At 41.3% G+C, this 27,155-nt stretch overlaps 2 protein-coding genes across 4 annotated transcripts in view; one reads left to right on the top strand and one right to left on the bottom strand.

The window, feature by feature from the left end:
- hacd3 (3-hydroxyacyl-CoA dehydratase 3) overlaps positions 1–10,341 on the top strand; it is a 29,079-nt gene extending 18,738 nt beyond the window's left edge. Inside the window, exons 8-11 of the mRNA XM_003227602.4 lie at positions 766–878; positions 2,874–2,980; positions 3,111–3,242; positions 6,599–10,341. Of these exons, the coding sequence (XP_003227650.1) occupies positions 766–878; positions 2,874–2,980; positions 3,111–3,242; positions 6,599–6,675 (429 nt within the window). The 3' untranslated portion in view covers positions 6,676–10,341. The remainder of the gene's footprint in view (positions 1–765; positions 879–2,873; positions 2,981–3,110; positions 3,243–6,598) is intronic.
- Positions 10,342–11,809: 1,468 nt separating this feature from the next.
- On the bottom strand, positions 11,810–26,759 carry ints14 (integrator complex subunit 14). Of its 3 annotated transcripts, none has more exons than XM_062963329.1 (12): positions 26,637–26,759; positions 23,798–24,062; positions 22,403–22,510; positions 22,163–22,318; positions 19,260–19,378; positions 18,878–19,020; positions 16,907–16,999; positions 16,670–16,814; positions 15,738–15,871; positions 14,190–14,308; positions 13,599–13,664; positions 11,810–12,182 (listed from the first exon to the last, which is right to left on the bottom strand). In XM_062963329.1, the coding sequence occupies exons 2-12, from the start codon at positions 24,017–24,019 to the stop codon at positions 11,931–11,933; spliced, it is 1,557 nt and encodes a 518-aa protein (XP_062819399.1). In that variant the 5' UTR covers positions 24,020–24,062; positions 26,637–26,759; the 3' UTR covers positions 11,810–11,930. The 3 variants fall into 3 exon arrangements, with proteins under 3 accessions (XP_062819399.1, XP_062819400.1, XP_016852977.2); XM_062963330.1 differs by having other exon boundaries at positions 16,670–16,811; positions 26,478–26,707; XM_016997488.2 differs by having other exon boundaries at positions 26,478–26,706.
- Positions 26,760–27,155: the final 396 nt, after the last annotated feature.

Here is a 27,155-nt window from a genome sequence, read left to right as displayed (position 1 = left end):
TGAACGTAGAGGCATGGATGAGGGGTTGTGCTGCCAAGTTTACTGTTTCTGGGATGTGTAGTTTTCTTGTTTTGTCCTAGGCCGAAATTTCATTACCCTTTTATATATATATAGATGTACAGTACAGTCTCACTTATCCAAGCCTCTGGATTATCCAAGCCATTTTTGTAGTCAATGTTTTCAATATATCATGATATTTTTGTGCTAAATTGGTAAATACAGTAATTACAACATAACATTACTGTGTATTGAACTACTTTTTCTGTAAAATTTGTTGTATAACATGATGTTTTGGTGCTTAATTTGTAAAATCATAACCTAATTTGATGTTTAATAGGCTTTTCCTTAATCTCTCCTTATTATCCAAGATATTCGCTTATCCAAGCTTCTGCCGGCCCGTTTAGCTTGGATAAGTGAGACTCTACTGTATATACATATATGTGTGTGTATCATATATACACACACACACACACACACACACACATATATATATATATATATATATACACATATACATACACACATACATACACATATATATGTAGTATACATCTCACTTGACATCGCTTCAGAACAAATCCAAATAATGCATTTGTTTCTTGGCTGGGAAACAAGCATGCTAAACGCGAGGTACAGAGGCGAGGAAAAGCATATATATATGTTGTGACAAATGTGGCTTTTCCCCATTGGAGAACTTTATGTTTAGTTTGACCCAAGGCTTGCAAGTTGAGAGTCTTTTCTCCCCATTTATTTCCTTATTTCTAGGTCAGTGGAAGGAACTTTGTTTTATTCATTGTCTTTGGAAGCATGGAAGAAATGCAGAGCAAAGCCGTCGTGTTCTTCATCTTCTACATCTGGAGCATGATAGAGATATTCAGGTACTTTCCTTTCTGTTGGCATTCCTATCGTGAACACTATTATTGTTTTGTATTACTATCATCATCATCATCATATAACTTCAGCACTATAACTTCAGTTTGTTGTTCCACTGTTGTTCTGTTTTCTCCTTTTCTTCCTGTTGATATTCTATTATTATAATTTATTATTATTATTATTATTATTATTATTATTATTATTATTGTATGACACAGCAAACAAGATAGATATTCTGGATTTTGTATCACAAAATCACAAGTCGAACACTTCCCAAGTATTTTCGGATGATGCGCGCAGATCCCAGTCAGGTGGCCTTTTGCAGTTGGCAGATTGTGATTTTGTCAATGTCTATTGTTTCCAAATGCCGGCTGAGATCTTTTGGTACGGCACCCAATGTGCCCATCACCACCGGGACCACCTGCACTGGTTTCTGCCAGAGTCTTTGAAGTTCAATCTTGAGGTCCAGATGGCGGCTGAGTTTTTCCTGTTGTTTATCATCAATGCGACTGTCACCTGGGATGGCGACATCAATGATCCAACCCTTTTTCTTTTCCACAACTGTGATGTCTGGTGTGTTGTGTTCCAGAACTTTGTCAGTCTGGATTCGGAAGTCCCACAGTATCTTTGCGTGCTCATTTTCCAATACTTTTGCAGGTTTGTGATCCCACCAGTTCCTTACTGCTGGGAGGTGGTACTTGAGGCATAAGTTCCAATGAATCATTTGGGCCACATAGTTGTGCCTCTGTTTGTAGTCTGTCTGTGCGATTTTCTTACAGCAGCTGAGGATATGATCCATGGTTTCATCGGTTTCCTTGCACAGTCTGCATTTTGGGTCATCAGCTGATTTTTCAATCTTGGCCTTAATTGCCTTTGTCCTGATGTCTTGCTCCTGGGCTGCAAGGATCAGGCCTTCTGTCTCCTTCTTCAGGGTCCCATTCGTGAGCCAGAGCCAGGTCTTCTCCTTATCAGCTTTTCCTTCAATTTTGTCAAGGAACTTTCCATGCAGTGTTTTGTTGTGCCAGCTGTCAGCTCTAGTTTGTAGTGCGGTTTTCTTGTACTGGTTTTTTGTCTGCTGTACTTTGAGGAGTTTCTGATTTTTGACTTCAATCAAAGCAGGTTCTTCACTTTGCTTTACATCTTCTGCCAGGGCATGTTCTTCTTCTTTGACTGCTTGTTTGACTTGTAAAAGTCCTCTTCCCCCTGATCTTCGAGGCAGATATAGCCGGTCAACATTACTGCGGGGGTGCAGTGAATGATGAATGGTCATGAGTTTTATTATTATTATTATTATTATTATTATTATTATTATTATTATTATTATTATTATTCTGTACTATGACTTCAGTTTGTTGTTCCACTGTTGTTCTGTTTTCTCCTTTTCTTTCTGTTGATATTTGATTATTATAATTTATTATTATTACAGTAGAGTCTCACTTATCCAACACTCGCTTATCCAACGTTCTGGATTATCCAACGCATTTTTGTAGTCAATGTTTTCAATATATCATGATATTTTGGTGCTAAATTCCCAAAAACAGTAATTACTACATAGCATTACTGCGTACTGAACTACCTTTTCTGTCAAAACATGAAGTTTTGGTGCTTAATTTGTAAAATCATAACCTAATTTGATGTTTAATAGGCTTCTCCTTAATCTCTCCTTATTATCCAACGTTCGCTTATCCAACGTTCTGCTGGCCCGTTTATGTTGGATAAGTGAGACTCTACTGTATTATTATTACTATTATTATTATTATTATTATTATTATTATTATTATTCTGTACTATGACTTCAGTTTGTTGTCCCACTGTTTTGTTGTCTCCTTTTCTTTCTGCTGGCATTCCTATTATTATTATTATTATTATTATTGTTGTTGTTGTTGTTGTTGTTGTTATTATTATTATTATTATTATTATTATTATTATTATTATCTTGTACTATGACTTCAGTTAATTGTCCTGCTGTTGTTCTGTTTTCTCCTTTTCTTCTCTCCTAGGTATCCCTTCTACATGTTGTCCTGCATCAATATCGAATGGAAGATCCTGACCTGGATCCGCTATAGCATCTGGATCCCTCTTTATCCACTGGGAATCTTAGCCGAAGGTATGCCGTTTCCTTTTCCTTTTCTCCTTGCTCTCTGCAAGTCAGATGTTTGTAACTCAGGGACAGCATGTGTATGTATTTTGCTGCAAAGATGCCTCGAACTGAGGTCCTTTCCCCCTTCTATTTCCAGCGGTGGCCGTGATCCAGGCGATTCCCGTTTTCAGCAGCACCGGCAGATTCAGCTTCACGCTGCCATATCCAATAAGCATCACCATCCCCTTTTCGGTGTTCCTTCAACTCTACCTTGTGTTTCTATTTCTTGGTGAGTTTTTCTTTCTGGTTTTGTTGTTCTTTATTTAATAAAAAGATCTTATTTGGCAAGGAATGGAGGCTGGGCTTTGGAAGGGAGCAACTTATCTCTGGTTGCCTTTTCCTAAGTCGGATTCCGGAGACAGCAGATACATCTACGCCGTAGAATTAATACAGTTTGATACCACTTTAACTGCCCTGGCTCAATGCTATGCAATTATAGGTGTTGTAGTTTGGAGAGGATGCCAGTCCTCTTGGGCAGAGAAAGCGAAACTTGTCAAACTATAACTCCTGGGATCCAATGCTGTCTTGAGCTGTAGTAGTTAAATTTATTTATTTATTTATTTTATTTACGACATTTTTATCCTGCCCTCTCTCACCCTGAAGGTGACTCAGGCCGGCTTACAAGTTATATGTGCATACAAAATACTACATTATTAGCATAGCACAATATAAGCATTATATATTTCTATATTGTACTATACCACTATACTGCAATATTATTAGTAATATTACATGTAATATATAATATACAATTAAATAGTACATTATTAGCATAGCACAATATAAGCATTCTATATTACTATATTGTACTATACCACTATACTGCAATATTATTAGTAATATTACATGTAATATATAATATACAATTAAAATAGTACATTATTAGCATAGCACAATATAAGCATTCTATATTACTATATTGTACTATACCACTATACTGCAATATTATTAGTAATATTACATGTAATATATAATATACAATTAAAATAGTACATTATTAGCATAGCACAATATAAGCATTCTATATTACTATATTGTACTATACCTCTATACTGCAATATTATTAGTAATATTATATGTAATATATAATATACAATTAAAATAGTGTATTATTATTATACTGTACTACATTATAATATTATTATCAATATTATATGTACCGGATATACTCGAGTATAAGCCGACCCGAATATAAGTCGAGGCACCTAATTTTACCACAAAAAACTGGGAAAACATTGACTCCAGTATAAGCTAAGAGTGGTAAATTTCAGAAATAAAAATAGATACCAATAAAATTATATTAATTGAGGCATCATTAGGTTAAATGTTTTTGAATATTTACATAAAGCTCAAATTTAAGATAAAACTGTCCAACTCTGATTAAATCATTATTCTCATCTTCTTCAATGTAAATGTGCTTATGTATCCTTTTAATAATAATAATAGAGTAAAATAATACATGTAATAATAATAATAAAAAAACAGGAAAATAATACATGTAATAATAAATAGAATAAAATAATAAATGTAATAATAATAATAAGATCAGAGTGAAATAATTTGATATTTGTATTTGATATCACTGTATGCTTGTTTTATATCTGTGAGCCGCCCCGAGTCCCTCTGGGGAGATGGTGGCGGGGTACAAAAATAAAATAATAATTATAATAATAATAATTATTATTATTAAATAAATGTATTTATAATAATAAAATAGAGTAAAATAAATGTAATAGTAGCAACAATAATAGAGAAAAATAATGAATGTAATAATACCAATAATAATAGAGAAAAATAATAAATGTACCATATATGGGGGAGAAGAGCGGTATATAAATTAATTAATTAATTAATTAATTAAATAAAATAAATAAATATAAGCCAACCAGGACCCTCACCTGAGTATAAGCCAAGGGGGGCTTTTTCAGTGTTAAAAAAAGGGCTGAAAAACTAGTCTTATACTTGAGTATATACAGTATATACAATATATTATATTCTTAGTATAGCATAATGTTAGTATTATATTTTATTATATTGTTATAATGGGTGCATTATTGTTAAAGGGGTACATTTATTACACTATGTAACACGTTTTTTGTTCCTGGGTTATGAATGTCATTTCCTAATGAAGGAATTACTGAGCGGCATTCCATGGACGCCGATATTAAAAAACAAGGGAGTTAAGGATGGATGGGAGTTTTTCAAAAGTGAAATACTCAAGGCGCAAATGCAAACAGTGCCAACAAAGAAGAAAAATAAGACAAGTGCAAAGAAGCCAGAATGGATGTCCAAAGAACTTCTAACTGAGCTAAAGCTCAAAAGTGACATGCACAAGAAGTGGAAAAGGGGAGAAATCACCAAAGAAGAATTCAAACGTATAGCCAACACCTGTAGGGAAAAGGTTCGCAAGGCTAAAGCGCAAAATGAGCTCAGGCTTGCCAGGGACATAAAAAACAACAAAAAAGGCTTTTTTGCTTACGTTGGTAGAAAAAGGAAGAAAAAGGAGGCGATAGGGCCATTGCAAGGAGAAGATGGGGTGATGGCGACAGGGGACAGGGAAAAGGCAGAACTACTTAATGCCTTCTTTGCCTCGGTCTTCTCAGAAAAAGAAAGCCATCTTCAACCTCAGCAACACGGAATGGACGAAGGATTGGGGGAAATCCAACCCCAAATAGGGAAACAAGTTGTCCAGGAACACTTGGCCTCTCTAAACGAATTCAAGTCCCCAGGGCCAGATCAGCTACACCCAAGAGTACTGAAGGAACTAGCGGAAGTTATTTCAGAACCACTGGCAATTATCTTCGAGAGTTCTTGGAGAACGGGAGAAGTCCCAGCAGATTGGAGGAGGGCGAATGTGGTCCCTATCTTCAAGAAGGGAAAAAAGAACGACCCAAACAATTACCGTTTGGGAAGGGAAGGGAAGTCATAGCGAGGAGGGAGGGAGCTTGTTTTCTGCTGCCCTGCAGACTAGGACACAAGGGAACAATGGCTTCAAACTACAGGAAAGGAGATTCCACCTGAACATCAGGAAGAACTTCCTCACTGTGAGAGCTGTTCGACAGTGGAACTCTCTCCCCGGGGCCGTGGTGGAGGCTCCTTCCGTGGAGGCTTTTAAGCAGAGGCTGGATGGCCATCTGTCGGGGGTGCTTTGAATGCGATTTCCTGCTTCTTAGCAGGGGGTTGGACTAGATGGCCCATGTGGTCTCTTCCAACTCTACTATTCTATGATTCTATGATTCTATGATTCTAATTGGTTCTAGCATTAAAACATGGGAAAAGTTTATTAAACTGCTAAAACTTTGTTTCTGCGGGAGGGACATTCTGCTATAGCACATTTTACTATAGTTTTTCGATGAATGTCTCAACCAATTCATTCCAGCCAACCCGTTGCATCCTACCGGCTGTTAGGAATTGTCGAAGTCCGAAACACTTAAAGGGCCAAAGTTTGCCCATGCCTGCCACAGAGGCTGGATGGCCATCTGTTGGGGGTGCTTTGATTGTGCTTTTCCTGCCTGGCAGAAAGGGGTTGGACTGGATGGCCATTTGTCTGCAGATTGTTTTTATTTCTCTCCTACTTTCCTTCAGGCCCGTTTGTGAACTTCCGCCACCTCTACAAGCAACGTAAGCGGCACCTTGGACCCAAAAAGAGGAAAATGCACTAAATGATTCCAGATCCTTGTCTACTTTGAAGGCATCTCTCTCTCTCTCATTCCTCCTCATGAGGAGTGGCCCTTGTCACTCCAAAAAAAAAAAGTTTTGTATGGCAATACTGACAGGTGTCTTCCCCAAACATGCTCACACCATTACCAAGGAAATGTGCCCGTTGCAAAACTGTATTATCCTTTGCTCAAGCGAACACTGAACAGGAGTTAACAACTCTATTCCTGCTCAATTGGCAAAGCACAGAAAGAGAACAAAAACATCCCAAATTGAACAGCGTTTGACTTATTTTTTTTCCCAGGGAGGAAGATATTTTCCTTCTGTTTATTTCAGTTGAGAGCTTTGAAATGCCCAAGTGCATCTACGCTGTAGATCTCATGCAGCTTGAGCCACTTTAACGGCCATGTCTCGATGCTGGGATTTGTAGTTTGGTGGGGCACCGGCTCTCCTTGCAGAGCTACAACCCCCAGGATTCCATAGCATCGAACCATCGCTGCTCGTAGGATGCCAAACCACATTAATTCTACAGTGTAGCGGCCCCGAGTCCTTATGGGAGATGGTGGCAGGGTATAAATAAAGTTCTTGTTATTATTATTATTATTTTATTATGACACAGCAAACAAGATAGACATGCTGGATTTCGTTTTACAAAACCACAAGTCAAACACTTCCCAAGTGTCTAGGACTGTGTGATGTATTTTCGGATGATGCCTGCAGATTCCAGCAGGGTGGCCTTTTGCAGTTGGCAATCGTAATTTTGTCAATGTCTATTGTTTCCAAATGCCGGCTGAGATCTTTTGGCACGGCACCCAGTGTGCCCATCACCACCGGGACCACCTGCACTGCCAGAGTCTTTGAAGTTCAATCTTGAGGTCCTGATAGCAGCTGAGCTTTTCCTGTTGTTTTTCGTCAATGCGACTGTCACCTGGGATGGCGACATCAATGATCCAAACCTTTTTCTTTTCCACAACTGTGATGTCTGGTGTGTTGTGTTCCAGAACTTTGTCAGTCTGGATTCGGAAGTCCCACAGTATCTTTGCATGTTCATTTTCCAATACTTTTGCAGGTTTGTGATCCCACCAGTTCTTTGCTGCTGGGAGATGGTACTTGAGGCATAAGTTCCAATCAATCATTTGGGCCACATAGTTATGCCTCTGTTTGTAGTCTGTCTGTGCAGTTTTCTTACAGCAGCTCAGGATATGATCCATGGTTTCGTCGATTTCCTTGCACAGTCTGCATTTTGAGTCATCAGCTGATTTTTCGATCTTGGCCTTAATTGCCTTTGTGCTGATGTCTTGCTCCTGGGCTGCAAGGATCAGGCCTTCTGTCTCCTTCTTCAGGGTCCCATTCGTGAGCCAGAGCCAGGTCTTCTCCTTATCAGCTTTTCCTTCAATTTTGCCAATTGTCAATTATTCAATTGTCAATTATTATTATCATTATTATTATTATTCGCTTCCATTAAGAGCCGCCCTATCGCATCCATGCAACAAATCCAAGCATTGGCTTCCCAAGTTGCCATTGGTTCAGTGACTTCACCAAAGTATTATTATTAGTACTAACTTTATCTCTGGATCATTATTAACTTTATTTATATGGGTTTAAATTACAGGAAAGGAGATTTCACCTAAACATTAGGACTATAAGAGCTGTTCAGCTGTGGAACTCTCTGCCTCTGCGTCTGATGGAAGCTCCTTCCTTGGAAACTTTTAAACAGAGGCTGGATGGCCATCTGTCAGAGATGCTTTGATTGTGCTTTTCCTGCATGACAGGAACTGGATGGCTCACGTGGCCTCTTCTACGATTCTAAGTGGGAAGAAGGATGAAAAGGTCCACCGTGCTTCAAGTGCAGGGGCCTTTCTTAAGACCTTTTTTCAGGTCTTAAAACCTATTGATACTAGGGACTATAAATAGGTTTTAAGACCTGGGATTCCTACAGTTCTTCAAAGAAACCTCTGTCTGACTGCAGCTCCCAGCATTCTGCCTCTTTGGCTATGCTGATCAAAACTGCTGGGAGTTGTAGTTCATCCCCATTTGGGAGGATATTGTAAATAATAATAATAATAATAGTCCTAGACACTTGGGAAGTGTTCGACTTGTGATTTTGTGATATGAAATCCAGCATATCTATCTTGTTTGCTGTGTCATAATAAAATAATAATAATAATAATACATCCCACAGTCCTAGAAACTTGGGAAATGTTCAACTTGTGAATTTGTGATATGAAATCCGGCATATCTATCTTGTTTGCTGTGTCATAATAAAATAATAATAATAATAATAATAATACATCACACAGTCCTAGACACTTGGGAAGTGTTCGACTTGTGAGTTTGTGATACAAAATCCAGCATATCTATCTTGTTTGCTGTGTCATACATTAATAATAATAATAATAATAATAATAATAATAATAATAATAATACATCACACAGTCCTAGACACTTGGGAAGTGTTCGACTTGTGAGTTTGTGATACAAAATCCAGCATATCTATCTTGTTTGCTGTGTCATACAATAATAATAATAACAACAACAACTTTATTTATATCCCACCACCATCTCCTAGAGGGACTCGGTGTGGCTCACAGAACACTCAAGGTGTGACATACAAAATACAAGTGCAAAACAAAATATAAACAATCAACACAACATCGTAAATTTACAGTATTTGCATCCGATTTAAGTGCAGGAAATTTACGTGTTGCCCTAAGTTGGATTAACCAACTTGGAAGAAATTAATTTGGTTTCTTTGCTAAAACAATGGTTGGCTGCACCCAGTTTCCAAGCTCTTCATTGGCTTCAAGACGTTTATCATTCTCATCCTCTCCAAAAAGAGGAAAAATAAAGACTACTTGGAGTGGAGAGACAGGCGTGACTCCCGTTATAAGCAAATAGCAAGTGATCTGTTATAAAATATGTCCTCTGATCTTTGTCCCCGCAATGAAGAAAGCTAGCCTTTGAGTAGGAAGGTTATCTGGCATTTCTTGATAGAATATTAACTCCTCCGTGGGAATGCCCCCATTGGGTTTAAAACCTAATATACTTTTGCAGGAAGATGATCGAGAAACAAACTCCGGAGCAAAAGTCCCCCAAATTGAGACCTAAGATTGGTTTGTTGGACATCTCTTGAACCTGACCTTTTCCCTAAATATTACTGTCTTGTTTCTGGCTTTTTGATCTCTGAAGTTTTGATGAATGCAATAGTTTTCATTATGCTTTGGGTTTTGGTCTAAACTTGAGTGACTGAGCTATCCAAAGTGCAGAGTTCCCCTTTTCACATGTAACATTCCCACTGAAATCGAAAAGCAGATTTCCTTGCCCCATCTTCGCTTCTGGGAATGGGAGGAAAGCAATGTATTGCTCGTTTCCTATAAGACAATGAGGAGAAAAAGCGCAGAGATATATTTTAACCCTGAAGTGATTGTTCAGTTCTCCCCATTTGCTCCGGGTGGGTAAATGTTTTGTTGTTTTTGTATCCCTATTTGGAGAGAACGCTAACTCTTAGCATTAGCAAAACCGCTTCTCGCTTTTTCTGTTGTTATTCCATCCGTTCGGTCACCATTTAGGGTGCGGGCACTTTTGTTGCGAATCTGGATTTGCTGCTCTTTCCGAAAGCAAACAGAATGTGAATTTCTAATATAAAGGTTTTACAAACCTCTCTTCCAAAATGGGTGGTTTTTCATTATTTTTTTAAAAAACAGAAAGCGTCTTGTACTCGTTCTATGAAGGTAAACTATCGAACGAATGCGGTACGTTTTGCATGGATTTGGTTATGGCTAGAGGTTGAAAAACAACACAAGGAACAGAACCGAAAAAGGAGAGAAGGGGAGTGTAAGCTTTACTTAACTTTCAACAACAGAAAGTGCAATGGGTTAAACCCTTGTACTGGCTGACCTGAATGTTGCCGATTTGAATCCGCGAGATGGGATGAGCTCCCATCTGTCAGCTCTAGCTTGCAGGGACATGAGAGAAGCCTGCTGCAAGCCAGAGCTGACAGACAGGAGCTCACCCCCATCACGCAGATTTGAACCGGCAATCTTCAGGTCAGCAGTTCAGCTGGCACCACCGGTTTAATAACTTTGATAATAATAATAACTTTATTTTTGTTTAGCCCATTGCGCCACCGCGGTTCCTCTTAAAATTGGTAAGTTTCTGGTTAAGAAAATCTGCTGATAATGATGACTGTCACAAACCACATGGAGCAGCTATAGAGGAAATGACACACAGTAAACCTGGATAAAGGATGAAGTAAACCTGGTGAAAGGATGGAGGTCTAAACAACGTGAAAAGTTTAGAAAGCTATGCTCTAGAGCAGGGGTCCTCAAACTTTTTAAGTGGAGGGCCGGTTCAGGGTCCCTCAGACTGTTGAGGGGCTGAATTTTAATTTGAAAATAAATACGAGCAAATTCCTATGCACACATTATTTGTAGTGTAAAGCAACAACAACAATGAAAGAACAATACAATATATAAAAATAAAAACGATTTTAACCAACATAAACCTATCAGGATTTCAATGGGAAGTGTGGGCCTGTTTCTAGCCAATGAGCTAGTCAGGTTAATTAGGATTGTTGTGCTCCTTCAAGTCATTTCAGACTTTGGACAAGCCTAAGTCTAAAACTGAGGGCGGGGGCCAGGTCAATGTCTTTGGAGGGCCACATTCAGCCCCCGGGCCTTAGTTTGGGGACCTCTGCTCTAGAGATTCATTTAATTCCAGTTTTCTCTATTTGTTGGCATTCCTTCCCTGAACCTTTGGAGCAGTGCGAAGGACGTGACAGGTATTAGTACCAGGTTGAGATTTGTGTTAAACATTCTTCTTTTTAGGTCATTAATTTAAGAAAAGGCTGAGAGGAGCCAGGATAGCCATATATAAATATGTGACAGGATGTCCTATGGAAGAGGGAGCAGGCTTGTTTTCTGCTGCTCAAGGACTCAATGGAGCCAAGGAAGGAGATTTCACCTGAACATTACAAAGAAGTTATTGACCATAAAAAGGAAGTTTCTGATTCTGAATTCAGTGGAGGCTTTGAAACAGAGACTGGATGGGAGAGCTTTGATGGTGCTTTTCCTAAATAGAAGGGGGTTGGCCCATGTGGTCTCTTCCAACTCTATGATTCTATGAAAAGTGAAACACAAACTATAGCAAAAATTTAATGATAAAGTCCAGCCCTACTGAGCAAGCATGGATTAACACGGTGCATGTCGGGGAGAAACATGCACTATGTCTTTGGAGGGAGGGCTTGGTCATCAGAGGTCCCTCACATCCGCTCCGTCCCGCTGCCGGAGAAGTCAGTTTGCAGTGGTGTGATGTTGTGGTCGTATGTGGCGTAATCGGAGGTGCCGGTGCTGGCCATTTTGAGTTGCTGGGCTGCGTGGGTCAGCTGGAAGGCGGCATCGGGGTGCGCAGTGTCCGGGAGGAGAGTGCATTCCCGCTCCAGGATGTCGGCCACCCCTTTGAGCAGGTCCAAAAACCCAAAGGCCAAGGCCGCCTTGCGCAAGCGGTTCAGCTCCTAGGAAAATGAAGAGCATGTCCTCTGGTCAAAAAACATTTATCATGAAATGAGTGACAACCTTGAAATCGCGGTTGTAATATCAGTGGGAAAAAAGCCAAGTATGGATCATTGCTGTTGCAATCCCAGGCAACAGCAGATTTGACGAGAAGCAACTGGAAAAGCTGACACGATACGAGGATTTAAAGATCAAACTGAAAAGACACTGGCACAAGCCAGTAAAGGTGGTCTCTGTGATGATTGACACACTGGGTACAGTGCCTAAAGATTTTGGCCAGCACTTGAAAACAACAGGTGCTGACAAAATTACCACCTATCAGTTGCAAAAGGCCACCTGACTCGGATCTGTGAGCATTATTAACCAATACGTCATACAGTTCTAGACACTCTGGAAGTGTCTGATGTGTGAGGCAATACAACAGCCAGCATAGTGATCTTGTTTGCTGTTTACTCATCTTGTTCTGTATCAAGTAATAATAATAATAATAATAATAATAATAATAATAATAATAATAATAATAATAATAATCTATCTTTTTGCTGTGTCATACAATAAAATAATAATTACATAATCATCATCATCATCATCATCTTGAGGTCCTGATAGCGGCTGAGTTTTTCCTGTTGTTTTTCGTCAATGCGACTGTCACCTGGGATGGCGACATCAATGATCCAAACCTTTTTCTTTTCAACACACCAGACATCACAGTTGTGGAAAAGAAAAAGGTTTGGATCATTGATGTTGCCATCCCAGGTGACAGTTGCATTGACGAAAAACAACAGAAAAAACTCAGCCGCTATCAGGACCTCAAGATTGAACTTCAAAGACTCTGGCAGAAACAGGTGATCGGCACATTGAGTGCCATGCCAAAAGATCTCAGCCGGCATTTGGAAACAATAGACATTGACAAAACTACAACCTGCCAACTGCAAAAGGCCACCCGACTGGGATCTGCGCGCATCATCCGAAAATACATCACACAGTCCTAGACACTTGGGAAGTGTTCAACTTGTGATTTTGTGAAACGAAATCCAGCATATCTATCTTGTTTGCTGTGTCATACAATAATAATAATAATAATATAATAATAATATAATAATAACTTGTGATTTTGTGAAACGAAATCCAGCATATCTATCTTGTTTGCTGTGTCATACAATAATAATAATAATAATAATAATAATAATAATAATAATAATAATAATAATAATACTGTTCTACTTGGTTGGTGGTTCCTAGCCCTTCTCCTTGCTTCTAAGCCATAGCTAGCCTTTTCTATTCCACCTGAGAAGAAAAAGTGAGTGAGTGGGGATATCTTAAGTTTTCTTCTTAAACAAAACATGCTGGGATTGTGTCTCTATTTGAGAAAGGAGCTGTAGATCAGTCCCGGATGCTGTATGAATCGCATTCCTCACCTTGTAGAAGGTCTGTGTCTTTTCAGGGAGCTTCCTTGCGTTCCTAAGTATCTTCTGGACATCTGTCTGCAGAGAGTTGGGGACAAAAAACTTGATGGTTGGGTTTTGAAGCATTTCTCCAATTTAGCGGCTCAATTTGGCAATGGAAAGGCCCCTATTTACTGCAGCAGCACTTTGGCCTGGTTGCTTTTTTTGGTTCCTGGCTGGACTTTGAACGGTAGAAGAAGACAACAGGAAGCCAATGCAAATGCGGCAGCCTCACTGTGACATCGCAAGCCCACGTCCAGAGACAGACCACCATCTTTTACACTAATACAGGCCCCAAAAGGTCAACATTCCTCCCATAAAACTGGAAGGTTGACCATGACTAAGATATTACTACAGCCTCCGACAAGTGCACTGAATAGGTTAGAAAAGGAATTCTGATTTGATTCCCACCTAAAATATTAACAAATAAACAATAATCCAGGCCTCCTTGCAGCAAAGTTCAAAGGCCAGTGAAATTTGAGTGTTATTATCATCATCACCTTGCTTTTTCACTCGAAAAATTACCCCCTCCACAATTCAGTTTGCAGGAATCCTGCCACTCACCTGGAGCCCATTGGGTTTAATCCACACAGTTACGTTCTGGGCGTAGCTGCGTTTATTCTTGGGTTGCAGGGGAAAGGGGCTCTTGTTGTCGTCCTCGCCATATGGATTCTCTTTAGCATCTAAAAACCAAAATAAAATTTAAACATTCGACATCCCTTTTGCCTTGTTTTTATTTATGCTGCACTTTGAAATGGTCATATGACTGGTCAAACAAATAAATTGCCGTATATACTCAAGTATAAGTCGACCCTAATATAAGCCGAGGCACCTAATTTTACCACAAAAAAACTAGGAAAACATTGACTCCAGTATAAGCCGAGGGTGGTAAATTTCAGAAATAAAAATAGATACCAATAAAATTACATTAATTGAGGCATCAGTAGGTTAAATGTTTTTGAATATTTACATAAAGCTCAAATTTAAGTAAGACTGTCCAACTCTGATCAAATTATTATTTTCATATTCTTCAGTGTAAATGTGCTTATGTATCCTTTTAATAGCGTAAAATAATACATGTAATAATAATAATAAATAGAATAAAATAATACATGTACTAATAAATAGAGTAAAATAATAAATGCAATAATAATAATATCAGAGTGAAATAATAAATGTATTAATAATATTAATAAAAATAGAGTAAAATAAATGTAATAATACCAATAATAGAGAAAAATAATAAATGTACCATATATTCCTGAAGTGGTTCTTTGCTAGTGCTTTTGGTGCACAAAGAAAGAAGGGGGTTGGACTAAATGGCCCAAGGGGTCTCTTCCAACCCTCTTTTATTATTATTATTATTATTATTATTATTATTATTATTATTATTATTATTATTATTATTGACACAAAGTCACAGCATAACACAGCAAACGAGATATATATGCCGGATTTAGGACTGTGTTTAGGACTGTGTGGTGTATTATTATTATTATTATTAGTATGACACAGCAAACAAGATAGATATGCTGGATTTCGTTTCACAAAATCACAAGTCCCAAGTGTCTAGGACTGTGATGTATTTTCGGATGATGCGCGCAGATCCCAGTAGGATGGCCTTTTGCAGTTGGCAGATCGTAATTTTGTCAATGTCTGTTGTTTCCAAATGCCAGCTGAGCTCTTTTGGCACGGCACCCAGTTGTTGTTGTTGTTGTTGTTGTTATTATTATTATGAACAACATTGAGGCTGGGTGGCCATCTATCAGGGGTGCTTTGCTTGTGCTTTTGGTGCACAAAGGCAGAAGGGGGTTGGACTAAATGGCCCAAGGGGTCTCTTCCAACCCTCTTTATTATTTTATTATGATATGATTATTATTAACATTCAGGCTGTATTTGTTTTGCTTGTTTTTTTTACTTCAAAATAAGGTATGTGCAGTGTGCATAGGAATTTGTTCAGTTTTTTAAAAAACTACAGTCCGGCCCTCCAATGGTTTGAGGGGCCGTGAACTGGCCCGCTGTTTAAAAAGTTTGTGGATCCCTGGGCGACAGCGTCATCATTCACAAATGAGGGGAAAACATGTATTTTAAATGCTGATGTTCATGCACTACCTGAGATGGGACCAAGCTGGGCCATCTTCCCCAGCCAAGGGAGAGGCTCTGGTCCAGGTTCAAAGAGAGACATCATCAGGTTGGACTTCTTCTTGCTGTCGGCTTGGGAATAAAGCATCCCGTACCACTCAGGCCTGAAAACGGAGAGCAAAGCATTGAGAGCAAGAACAAATATTCCTGCTTAGATGAGACTATCTTGGCCCACATCTGGGGATGGCCCTTCTGCAAAGGACGACAGTGCTGTTAAAGAAACAAAGAGTCTGTTGATCAAATAAACGAAACTGCTTCCTCCTCTATCATATTCCCCCAAACCTCTTTCTGTCTAATCTTGCTGAAATGGTTCAATTCTAAATAATTCCTGTCTATTTATTCCTCTAAAAAAATGGATTTTCTTCATGGCTGAAGATCTACATCAGTGGCTCTTGACCTTTGGTGTTTAGGACTTCAGCTTCCAGAATTTGTGGCGGTCGCCGAAACGGTTGAAGTCTCAACAACCCGGAGAGCCAGAGATTAGGAATCACTGCTGTAGACACCTCTGCCAGTCCTGATTCTTTGAAGTAAATGGAAGGAGTTTCCCATCAAAAAAACATGGATGAACATCTCTAATTCTTTTCCACCAGTTTTTCAATTGCTAATGATGTATGTGTTTTTATGCTTATTTATATTTTTGTATATTTTGGGTTCATACAATGTGTGTTTTATTATTCACACGCTGGGTTCTGGAATGAAGGATTTTGTATTATGTACCGGTTGCGGTCCTATGTACACCACTTTGAGTCCCATTCGTGGGAGAAAAGTAAATAATAATTATAATTGTAATTATTATTCTTATATTAAGCAAACCTGCCATAAATCTCTGGGGCAAAATACAACACAGTTTTGGACACTGCTGCCTTTGGGTCCCTCTCCATCCTCCATGCCCCTTTTCGTACCCTAACTGAACAATGGCCACCATGCCTTCCACTTTCAGGCTCCCGTGCAGCAACACACAGAAGTTGGGGATCTTGCCCGCTATCTGGTTGGCTGAATTCTCATCCTCGACGTCATCAGCAATCCCTGGACCCACCTCATCGCCTTCTAGGAGGAAAGGAAAGTGAAGGCAATGAGGGCTTGCTCCCTCTTCATGATGGTTGCCAAAGGCTGGGCATGAGGGCAGTGGAAAGGCTCACCTTTGTTGAGAGCAATGGGCAACACCAAATGCCGAGACAGGACAGGGGGGCTGGAGATATCAGCAATATCAATGAAGCCAACTATTTCCAGATCTAGGAAGGAAATTAGCAATTTTAAAAAGGGGGGAAGGAGGAGGAGAAGAAGAAGGAAAAGAAGAGGAGGAAGAGAAGAGGAAGAAGAAGAAGAGGAAGAAGAAGACCGTTGATGGTTTTAGGGTAGGCATTTTGCTGCCTTCCAGAGGTGTCTGGACCTAGCTCCTCTAAATCCATAAGCTGTGGCCAAATAATAATAATAATAATAATAATAATAATAATAATAATAATAATAATAATGCAGTAGAGTCTCACTTATCCAAGCTAAACGGGCCGGCAGAAGCTTGGATAAGCAAATATCTTGGATAATAAGGAGGGATTAAGGAAAAGCCTATTAAACATCAAATTCGGTGGCGAAGTGCGTTAAAGCACTGAGCTGGAGACCGAAAGGGAGACCGAAACCCCGGGAGCGGCGTGAGCGGCCACTGTTAGCTCCAGCTCCTGCCAACCTAGCAGTTCGAAAACATGCCAATGTGAGTAGATCAATAGGTACCGCTCCGGCGGGAAGGTAAGGGTGCTCCATGCAGTCATGCCGGCCACATGACCTTGGAGGTGTCTACGGACAACGCTGGCTCTTCAGCTTAGAAATGGAGATGAGTACCAACCCCCAGAGTCAGACATGACTGGACTTAACATCAGGGGAAACCTTTACCTTTACAAATTAAGCACCAAAACATCATGTTATACAACAAATTGGACAGAAAAAGTCATTCAATACGCAGTAATGTTACGTTGTAATTACTGTATTTACGAATTTAGCACCAAAATATCACGATATATTGAAAACGCTGACTACAAAAACGGCTTGGATAATCCAGAAGCTTGGATAAGCGAAGCTTGGATAAGTGAGACTCTACTGTAACAACAACAACAACAACAATTTTATCCTGCCACTATCTCCCGAAGGGACTCGGAGCAGCTTACAAAACAGCACATATTAGTGCTATAACACATAAATACAAGTCATATCAACATTAGTAACAACACAATATCAAGACATAACCAACACTTACAGAAGTAAAACCCAACTCAATTTAAATAAAATATATTCAATAAAAACACAGCAATAGCAATTTAAAATGGACAATACTAAACACCAAGAGACCATAAAAACACTGCAATAGCAATTAAAATGGACAGTACTAAATTCCAAGTGACATAAAGTGTCCTTCAAAACTTCTGGGGCTGCCTTCCTCTAAAGTAGCAAAAACCCAGGAAGAAAAAAACAACAACATAAAGTCCTCAGTTTTAAATACAGTAGCATCCACAGGGGATTTGTTCCAGGAGCCCATATAGACAGCAAAAAATTATGCACACTCACATTCCTATTAACAATGGTGTAAGGCAATGTTTCTTAACCTGTGGGTCCCCAGGTGTTTTGCCCTACAACTCCCAGTAATCCCAGCCAATTTACCAGCTGTTAGAATTTCTGGGAGTTGAAGGCCAAAACATCTGGAGACACACAGGTTGAGAACCACTAGTGTAAGGCAACAGCAGAGGTGGCAGCAAGCCCTAGCAAGCAGGAGAGCCCAAAGAAGCAAGGCTTGTGGAGACTACAAACAAGGTGAAGCTTAGAACTCCCAATTAAAAATGTCCAGCGATAGTTGTTGATGGATTGCCCTCTATCATCCCTCACTCCTAGCCATATTTTCCCCATATCTGACCTACGGCTGTGCAGCACTCTCTTCCTGCTAGAATTTAGACTGTCCTTACTTTCTGCCCACCAAAGCTCTTCCCTCCCTCTCTGATGGTGTTCGTAACTGGGGAGAAAAAGAAATCTCTGCCAAAGAGATTTCATGGCAGAGAAAGAAAGGACACAGGAGAAGAACACAAAATGATCTCGGAAGAGACTTCAGCAAAGAAGAAACAAGTCTTTACCTGTATTAATAGTCTTAGGGGCCGGATCAATTTCCTCATCAATCACAAAGGGCTCCGGCCTTGGAAAGGCTTGCACGTCGGAAGATAAGTGGCCGCATTTCAGAACAGCATGGAAAGGCGTATAAGCAACATCTATTAGCTTCCTAGAACAGGAGTTTATCATTAGGAGAAGACAGTCCATGCACTCAAGAGAACTCCTTTGGAGAACTGCGTAAGAAGTATATCATCACAAGAATGGATGATACATAAGTGGCAGGAAGGCAGTCTGACAAAAATATATCAACCTTTGTGCCAATGTTATAATTGTAGGCAGGTTTCCAAAGCTGCACAAATGTCCTCATCAGAGGAACGTGCTAAGGAGTGACCAGGGCCGTATACTCACCCAAACATGGACTGGACGTTCTTCAAGCAAAGGGGTCCATCGATAGTAAAGATCTGGCCTTCCCCATTGTTTAAGTCTATAAGGCGTTCAAGGCAATCTAAAGAATCTGTGCTCTGGAGCTGCAAGCAGAACGAAGCTCTTCATACATAACGCAATAACATGCACGTTTTGGAACTGTGCTTTGCTGAAAATGCACATATATACAAAGACACATATATTTGATCTACATTGTGCCTTTCTCTCAAAATGGGACCCGAAGAAGCCTTAAAAAACAGTGAATGCATCGAACTATACACATTGTTCAATGAACACTTCAAACGATACAAGTACTGAACTCCATGCCATTTTGCATGACAATTTGGATGATAATTTCCAAATTGGACTGTAATGTCCAGCAGCCCTAGTTAACAAAAGCAATGATGAGGAACACTGGGAGTTGCACTCCAACAAGATGAAGACGGACACATGATTCCTGCTTCTGGGATTTAATCACATATTCTTGAGATCATGTGACAACTTAGAAAACTAATGCCAGATACAGATGACAACATCCTAAGTGACTCAGCCCCTGTTTTAAATAGTGTCTAGCCCTTATGGAAGTGGATAAAAAAATACTGGCAGCCGAACCCAGAATCTACTTGAAAGTGTTTATGAGCTAGTCATTGACCGTAGAATCATAGAATCATAGAATAGTAGAGTTGGAAGAGACCTCATGGGCCATCTAGTCCAACCCCCCGCTAAGAAGCAGGAAATCGCATTCAAAGCACCCCCGACAGATGGCCATCCAGCCTCTGCTTAAAAGCTTCCAAAGAAGGCGCCTCCACCACAGTCCGGGGGAGAGAGTTCCACTGCCGAACAGCCCTCACAGTGAGGAAGTTCTTCCTGATGTTCAGGTGGAATCTCCTTTCCTGTAGTTTGAAGCCATTGTTCCGTGTCCTAGTCTGCAGGGCAGCAGAAAATAAGCTTGCTCCCTCCTCCCTATGACTTCCCCTCACATATTTGTACATGGCTATCATGTCTCCTCTCAGCCTTCTCTTCTGCAGGCTAAACATGCCCAGCTCTTTAAGCCGCTCCTCATAGGGCTTGTTCTCCAGACCCTTAATCATTTTAGTCGCCCTCCTCTGGACGCTTTCCAGCTTGTCAGCATCTCCCTTCATCTGCGGTGCCCAAAATTGGACACAGTATTCCAGGTGTGGTCTGACCAAGGCAGAATAGAGGGGGAGCATGACTTCCCTGGATCTAGACATTATTCCCCTATTGATGCAGGCCAGAATCCCATTGGCTTTTTTAGCTGCCGCATCACATTGTTGGCTCATGTTTAACTTGTTGTCCACGAGGACTCCAAGATCTTTTTCGCACACACTGCTGTCAAGCCAGGCGTCCCCCATTCTGTATCTTTGATTTCCATTTTTTCTGCCGAAGTGAAGTATCTTGCATTTGTCCCTGTTGAACTTCATTTTGTTAGTTTCGGCCCATCTCTCTAGTCTGTCAAGATCGTTTTGAATTCTGCTCCTGTCTTCTGGAGTGTTAGCTATCCCTCCCAGTTTTGTGTCATCTGCAAACTTGATGATCGTGCCTTCTAACCCTTCGTCTAAGTCGTTAATAAAGATGTTGAACAGAACCGGGCCCAGGATGGAGCCCTGCGGCACTCCACTTGTCACTTCTTTCCATGATGAAGACGACGCATTGGTGAGCACCCTTTGGGTTCGTTCGCTTAGCCAATTACAGATCCACCTAACCGTAGTTTTGTCTAGCCCACATTTTACTAGTTTGTTTGCCAGAAGGTCGTGGGGGACTTTGTCGAAGGCCTTACTGAAATCTAGATACGCTACATCCACGGCATTCCCTGTATCGACCCAACTCGTAACTCTATCGAAAAAAGAGATCAGATTAGTCTGGCATGACTTGTTTTTGGTAAATCCGTGTTGACTATTAGCAATGACCGCATTTGTTTCTAAGTGTTTGCAGACCACTTCCTTAATGATCTTTTCCAGAATCTTGCCTGGTATTGATGTGAGGCTGACCAGACGGTAATTGTTTGGGTCGTTCTTTTTTCCCTTCTTGAAGATAGGGACCACATTCGCCCTCCTCCAATCTGCTGGGACTTCTCCCGTTCTCCAAGAACTCTCGAAGATGATTGCCAGTGGTTCTGAAATAACTTCCGCTAGTTCCTTCAATACTCTTGGATGTAGCTGATCTGGCCCTGGGGACTTGAATTCGTTTAGAGCGGCCAGGTGTTCCTGGACAACTTGTTTCCCTATTTGGGGTTGGATTTCCCCCAATCCTTCGTCCATTCCATGTTGCTGAGGTTGAAGATGGCTTTCTTTTTGTGAGAAGACCGAGGCAAAGAAGGCATTAAGCAGTTCTGCCTTTTCCCTATCCCCTGTCACCATCACCCCATCTTCTCCTTGCAGTGGCCCTATCGCCTCCTTTTTCTTCCTTTTTCTACCAACGTAAGCAAAAAAACTTTTTTGTTGTTTTTTATGTCCCTGTAATGTAATAAAAGTTTACAGGTTACAGGTACTTGAAAGTGAAGCTCCTAATTCAAAAGTCTATCGTCAATGTTGTCAGTTTCTCCTAACGCAAACCATCACTTTTATTTTGTTCCCTTCCTCCTGCAATAGTTCGTACCCAAAGCTTTTAAAGAGTCTTTTTAAAAATCCACTGACAAGATTAAGGCAGAATTGGGCAGAAGGCAGACTAATGGATCTCTGGGGGATTTGCAGTAGCTTGGCACAGCCTTCTAACTCCCCAAAACAGCAGGAGCAAAATGGCTTCTACTACCTAAATTAGGCTGCTGAAATAAATCTGGCAAAACTGAAATTCAGTCCATCCAGGTAACAGGTAAAATACAAGCCACACACAAATATAGTGTGAGAACCGGCTCGCCGGAATGGACTCACCTCCTCTAGGTTGGCCATGCACATCACGTAGAGCTTTGATGGAAATGGAAATGGCAGTGGGAAGCGGTTGTTTTCGTTTCGTTGGTTCAGAGTGGCCAAAGAGTGGCGGAGGGAGCCCCTGCCAATGCCTAGGCTGCCATCAGTGACTAGGACAACCTAAGGAAGGGAAAAACAAGATGTGTATTGTTTCATTCTGGACTCTACCACGGTCGTCAATGGACATGAATCCAGAAACCTCACCTGGCAAGGAATGGCGGCACCCCATTCTTGCTGCACAACATTGCACACTCCGAGCAGAGCCGACTCCAGGCATGTTTTATCATAGTCGTCCATATTACTCAGGGCCTCCTGTGAATGTAAATCACACTCTGGTTTGCTGAGTCAGAGACTTTCTGTGTTCAGATATACCAGATTAGATATAGAGCAAGTTGAGAAGAATGTCTTCAAACTCTAAGCCATATTTTAAAACAGTTGCAAGAGATCACATGAGTCATCTAGTTCAACCCCCCGCCATGCAGGAAAAGCACAATCAAAGCATCCCTGACAGATGGCCACCCAGCCTGTTTAAAAGCCTCTAAGGAAGGAGCCCTGGTGGCAAAGTGTGTTAAAGCACTGAGCTGCTGAACTTGCAGACCGAAAGGTCCCAGGTTCAAACCCCGGGAACGGCATGAACGGCCGCTGTTAGCTCCAGCTTCTGCCAACCTAGCAGTTCGAAAACATGCCAATGTGAGTAGATCAATAGGTACCGCTCCGGCGGGAAGGTAAGGGCGCTCCATGCAGTCATGCCGGCCACATGACCTTGGAGGTGTCTACGGACAACGCCGGCTCTTCGGCTTAGAAATGGAGATGAGCACCAACCCCCAGAGTCAGACATGACTGGACTTAACGTCAGGGGAAACCTTTACCTTTACCTTTACCTTAAGGAAGGAGCTTACACCACACTCCAATTTGTACGGCTAGGACGTTCTTCCTAATGCTCAGGTGAAATCTCCTTTCCTGTAATTTGAGGCCACTGCTCCAAGTCCTAGTCTCCAGGGCAGCAGAAAGCAAACCTGCTCCCTCTTCCTCATGACAGCCTTTCATATATTTATATATGGCTCTCATGTCTCCTATCAGCCTTCTCTTCTTCAGGTTAAACATACCCCCCTCTTTAAGTCGCTCCTCATAGGGATTCATGGTCTCCAGACCTTTGATCATCTTAGTCGCCCTGCTCTGGATACCTTCCAGCTTCTCAATATCCCACTTGAATTATGGTTCCCAAAATTGGACACAGTATTCCAGGTGAGGCTTGACCAAAGCAGGAGGAGCTGGCTCATGTTCCATTTGTTCTCCACTAAGACTCCAAGATCCCTTTCACATGTAACTCTGTGGAGCCAGGGGCCACCCAGTGTATTTGTGCACTTCATTTTTCTGCCTAAGTGAAGTGTCCTACACTTCTCTCTAATCTGTCATGGTCATTTTGAATTCTGATCCTGTCCTCTGGAGTACCCAATTTATCTGCAAACTTGATCAGCATGCCCGCTAAACATTCATCCAAGTCATTAATAAAGATGTTGAACAGTACTGGGCCCAGGACCGAACTCCCTTTATGGCATTCCACTAGTCATTTTTTTCCTCTGCTATTCTGTTTCATACCTGCAGAGTATTGTAGTCTCTCGTAAAGGGCACCATCAGTTCCCAAAGCGATGAAAACACAACTAAAGCAGTGAATTCCAGCTTGTAGTTGGTGGCCATGTGTTCAAACAGCATAGTTAAGCCATGGGCGGCAAGGTGTTTCCGCTGATACTCCTCTGATCCTTCAACAGAGACTGGCCGAGTCATGGAGAGGGACACATCCATCACCACCACTGTTGGCATGGTGGCTTCCTCTCTCTTCTATCAGATGGAGAAGGGGAAAATACTGCAAAGGACAAAAAGGAAATGAAGATCCAATAGGAAAATTAACTTATATAAGTTTATCTCCCTCCTTCAAATCATAATTATTTATATATTTATCGTGTCAGAAGCGAATTGAGAATACAGTTATATTGTATTAAAAAACCCCATAAAGTTAAAAACTTGGCATTATACTAAATGTCCTTTGACCAGTAGCTGACCACTTGGAATGCCTCAGCTGTAAGAAGGTCCTCCATTGTGCATGTGGCAAGGCTCAGACTGCATTGTAATAGGTGGTCTGTGGTTTGCTCTTCTCCACACTGGCATGTTGTGGACTCCACTTTGTAGCCCTATTTCTTAAGGCTGGCTCTGCATCTCATGGTGCCAAAGCACAGTCTGCTCAGCGCCTTCCAAGTCGCCCAATCTTCTGTGTGCCCAGGGGGGAGTTTCTCATCTGGTATCAGCCAGGGATTGAGGTTCTGGGTTTTAGCCTGCCACTTTTGGACTCTCACTTGCTGAGATGTTTCTGTGAGTATCTCTACAGATCTTAGAATCATAGAATCACAGAGTTGAATCCAGTCTGACCCATTTCCAAGAAGCAGGAAAATCACATCAAAGCACCCTCGACAGATGGCCATCCAGAGGGGTAGCATGACTTCCCTCGGTCTAGGCCACGCATGGGCAAACTTTGGCACTGCAAGTGTTTTGGACTTTAACTCCCACAATTCCTAACAGCCTACCCAATTTAAATCATGTTTGCTTCAACCCCTGTAAGCCTTCCTCAAGTCCTGAATTGGAAATAAATACAGTAGACTCTCAATTAACTGGAACCCATGAATTGGTATATGCCAGATTCTGGTACTATTAAAAACAAACCTCATACTATACCATACCATTAACTCTGCATTGACGTGGTATCAATACTGAAATACAGTCATGAAAAAGCAAGTAAAGACGAACTTAATCTAACACAGTTTATTATTCTATTACTATAGTATATTATTATAATATTATAAAATGATTTAATTTTAATTTTTGCCGGTTGCTTGAGAGTTTCGATAAACTGGGAGCGTAATGCCTTTACAGTTCGGACTACAACCAGGAGATGATTCATTGCCCTGTTAACATCAGAGCTTCCTTGCCTCGCTGCATTCCTTTCCACTAATAAAGAGAAGACAAGGGTTAGAAGGCATGGTCATCAAGTTTGCAGATGACACTAAACTGGGAGGGATAGCTAACACTCCAGAAGACAGGAGCAGAATTCAAAATGATCTTAACAAACTAGAGAGATGGGCTGAAACTAACAAAATGAAGTTCAGCAGGGACAAATGCAAGATATTTCACTTAGGCAGAAAAAATGGAATGCAAAGATACAGAATGGGGGACGATGCCCAGCTTGACAGCAGTACGTGTGAAAAAGATCTTGGAGTCCTCGTGGACAACAAGTTAAATATGAGCCTACAATGTGATGTGGCTGCTAAAAAGCCAATGGGGTTCTGGCCTGTATCAATAGGGGAATAGCGTCTAGATCCAGGGAAGTCATGCTCCCCTCTATTCTATTCTGCCTTGGTCAGACCACACCTGGAATCACACTGCGTCCAATTCTGGGCTCCGCAATTGAAGGGAGATGTAGACAAGCTAGAAAGTGTCCAGAGGAGGGCGACTAAAATGATTAAGGGTCTGGAGACCAAGCCCTATGAGGAGAGGCTTAAAGAACTGGGCATGTTTAGCCTGCAGAAGAGAAGGCTAAGAGGAGACATGATAGCCATGTGCAAATACGTGAAGGGAGGAGGGAGCAAGCTTGTTTTCTGCTGCCCTGCAGACTAGGACTCTGAACAATGGCTTCAAGCTACAGGAAAGGAGATTCCACCTGAACATCAGGAAGAACTTCCTCACTATGAGAAGGGCTGTTCACCAGTGGAACTCTCTGCCCCGGACTGTGGTGGAGGCTCCTTCTTTGGAGGCTTTTAAGCTGAGGCTGGATGGCCTTCTGTCAGGGGTGCTTTGAATATGATTTCCTGCTTCTTAGCGGGGGGTTGGACTGGATTGCCCATGAGGTCTCTTCCAACTCTACTATTCTATGATTCTATGACATTTACAGTTCAGACTAAAGCCCAGAGCGGATTCATTGGCGTTCCCTCCCACCATTAAGACACCGTGGCCAACTGGCTTTTACTGGAAGGGAAGTTACCTGGAAAAGGACTGGCAAAAGAGGAGCTCGGACCAGGCCTATCAAGGTGTTCACAATTTCTAGGTCAGGAGAGAATACTTCTGGAACATGTCCAGTTGTGGTTGTTGTTATGAGCCTCGACTAATTCAACAGACTTTGTAGCAGCCAGAAAAACTAAGTTTCTGGAGTAGGGCGACGACTTCCAACGTACGCACAGCACAATGAAACAGGAAACCACACTTTCAAGCCAGAAACAGATTCCTTTCCCACCTTTTGTAGCCTTTTGTGATCATTATCACCGTTGATCCTTCTCTTCACCCCCAAAACAGAGGCTCAAGGCAAGTTTACAAAGGCAGCTCAGTGAAAATAGACAAAAGAGCATCATCACATTGGAATCAAGCCCATTGGGAAAGGCGGGCGAAAGAATACCTCTTCATGTTTTCATATCGAGCGAGTTTGCTTGCTGGACGCCGCCATCTTGGGTGCCTCTGGAAAAACGTTCCCCACTGCTGCTGCTGCTGCGACCGCGAACTTTGGTTCCGGGATAGGAAGCGGCCCGCTCGGCGTGCTTACTGAGCATGCGCGACACCTACTCCTTGAGCTGCCATTCCTGTTTGGTGTCACTGTAGGATCCACAGTGAAGATCACAACACCCAGCATAGTGATCTTGTCTGTTCTGTAGCCTATGTCTTGTCGAAGGCTTTCATGGGAAGGATGGGAGCAAGAACTCTTGCCTGTTTGAGGTAACAAAGGATGCCCCCAGGTAGGCTTTGAATTTGCAAGGCTCTTCAGTGTTAATCAAGCTGGCCAATTGCAACACTCACACGTGCCTCCCACCCTGGACATTATTCCACAGATATATAAACCCCACTTGCCTAGTTTCTAACAGACCTCACAACTTTTGAGGATGCTTGCCATAGATGTGGGTGAAACGTCAGGAGAGAACGC

This window comes from Anolis carolinensis, unplaced genomic scaffold, assembly GCF_035594765.1.
Source record: "Anolis carolinensis isolate JA03-04 unplaced genomic scaffold, rAnoCar3.1.pri scaffold_11, whole genome shotgun sequence".
Lineage (NCBI taxonomy): Eukaryota > Metazoa > Chordata > Lepidosauria > Squamata > Dactyloidae > Anolis > Anolis carolinensis.
This window is presented reverse-complemented; position numbering and strand designations above follow the sequence as displayed.

Excerpts from the sequence above, each read along its gene's own strand:
- ints14 (XM_062963329.1), bottom strand. The coding sequence starts at position 24,019 with ATGCCAACAGTGGTGGTGATGGATGTGTCCCTCTCCATGACTCGGCCA. Across the intron at positions 22,511-23,797 it reads GAGACTACAATACTCTGCAG|GAGGCCCTGAGTAATATGGA; the intron begins GTATGAAACAGA and ends TTACATTCACAG. Across the intron at positions 22,319-22,402 it reads GTGCCGCCATTCCTTGCCAG|GTTGTCCTAGTCACTGATGG; the intron begins GTGAGGTTTCTG and ends TCCCTTCCTTAG.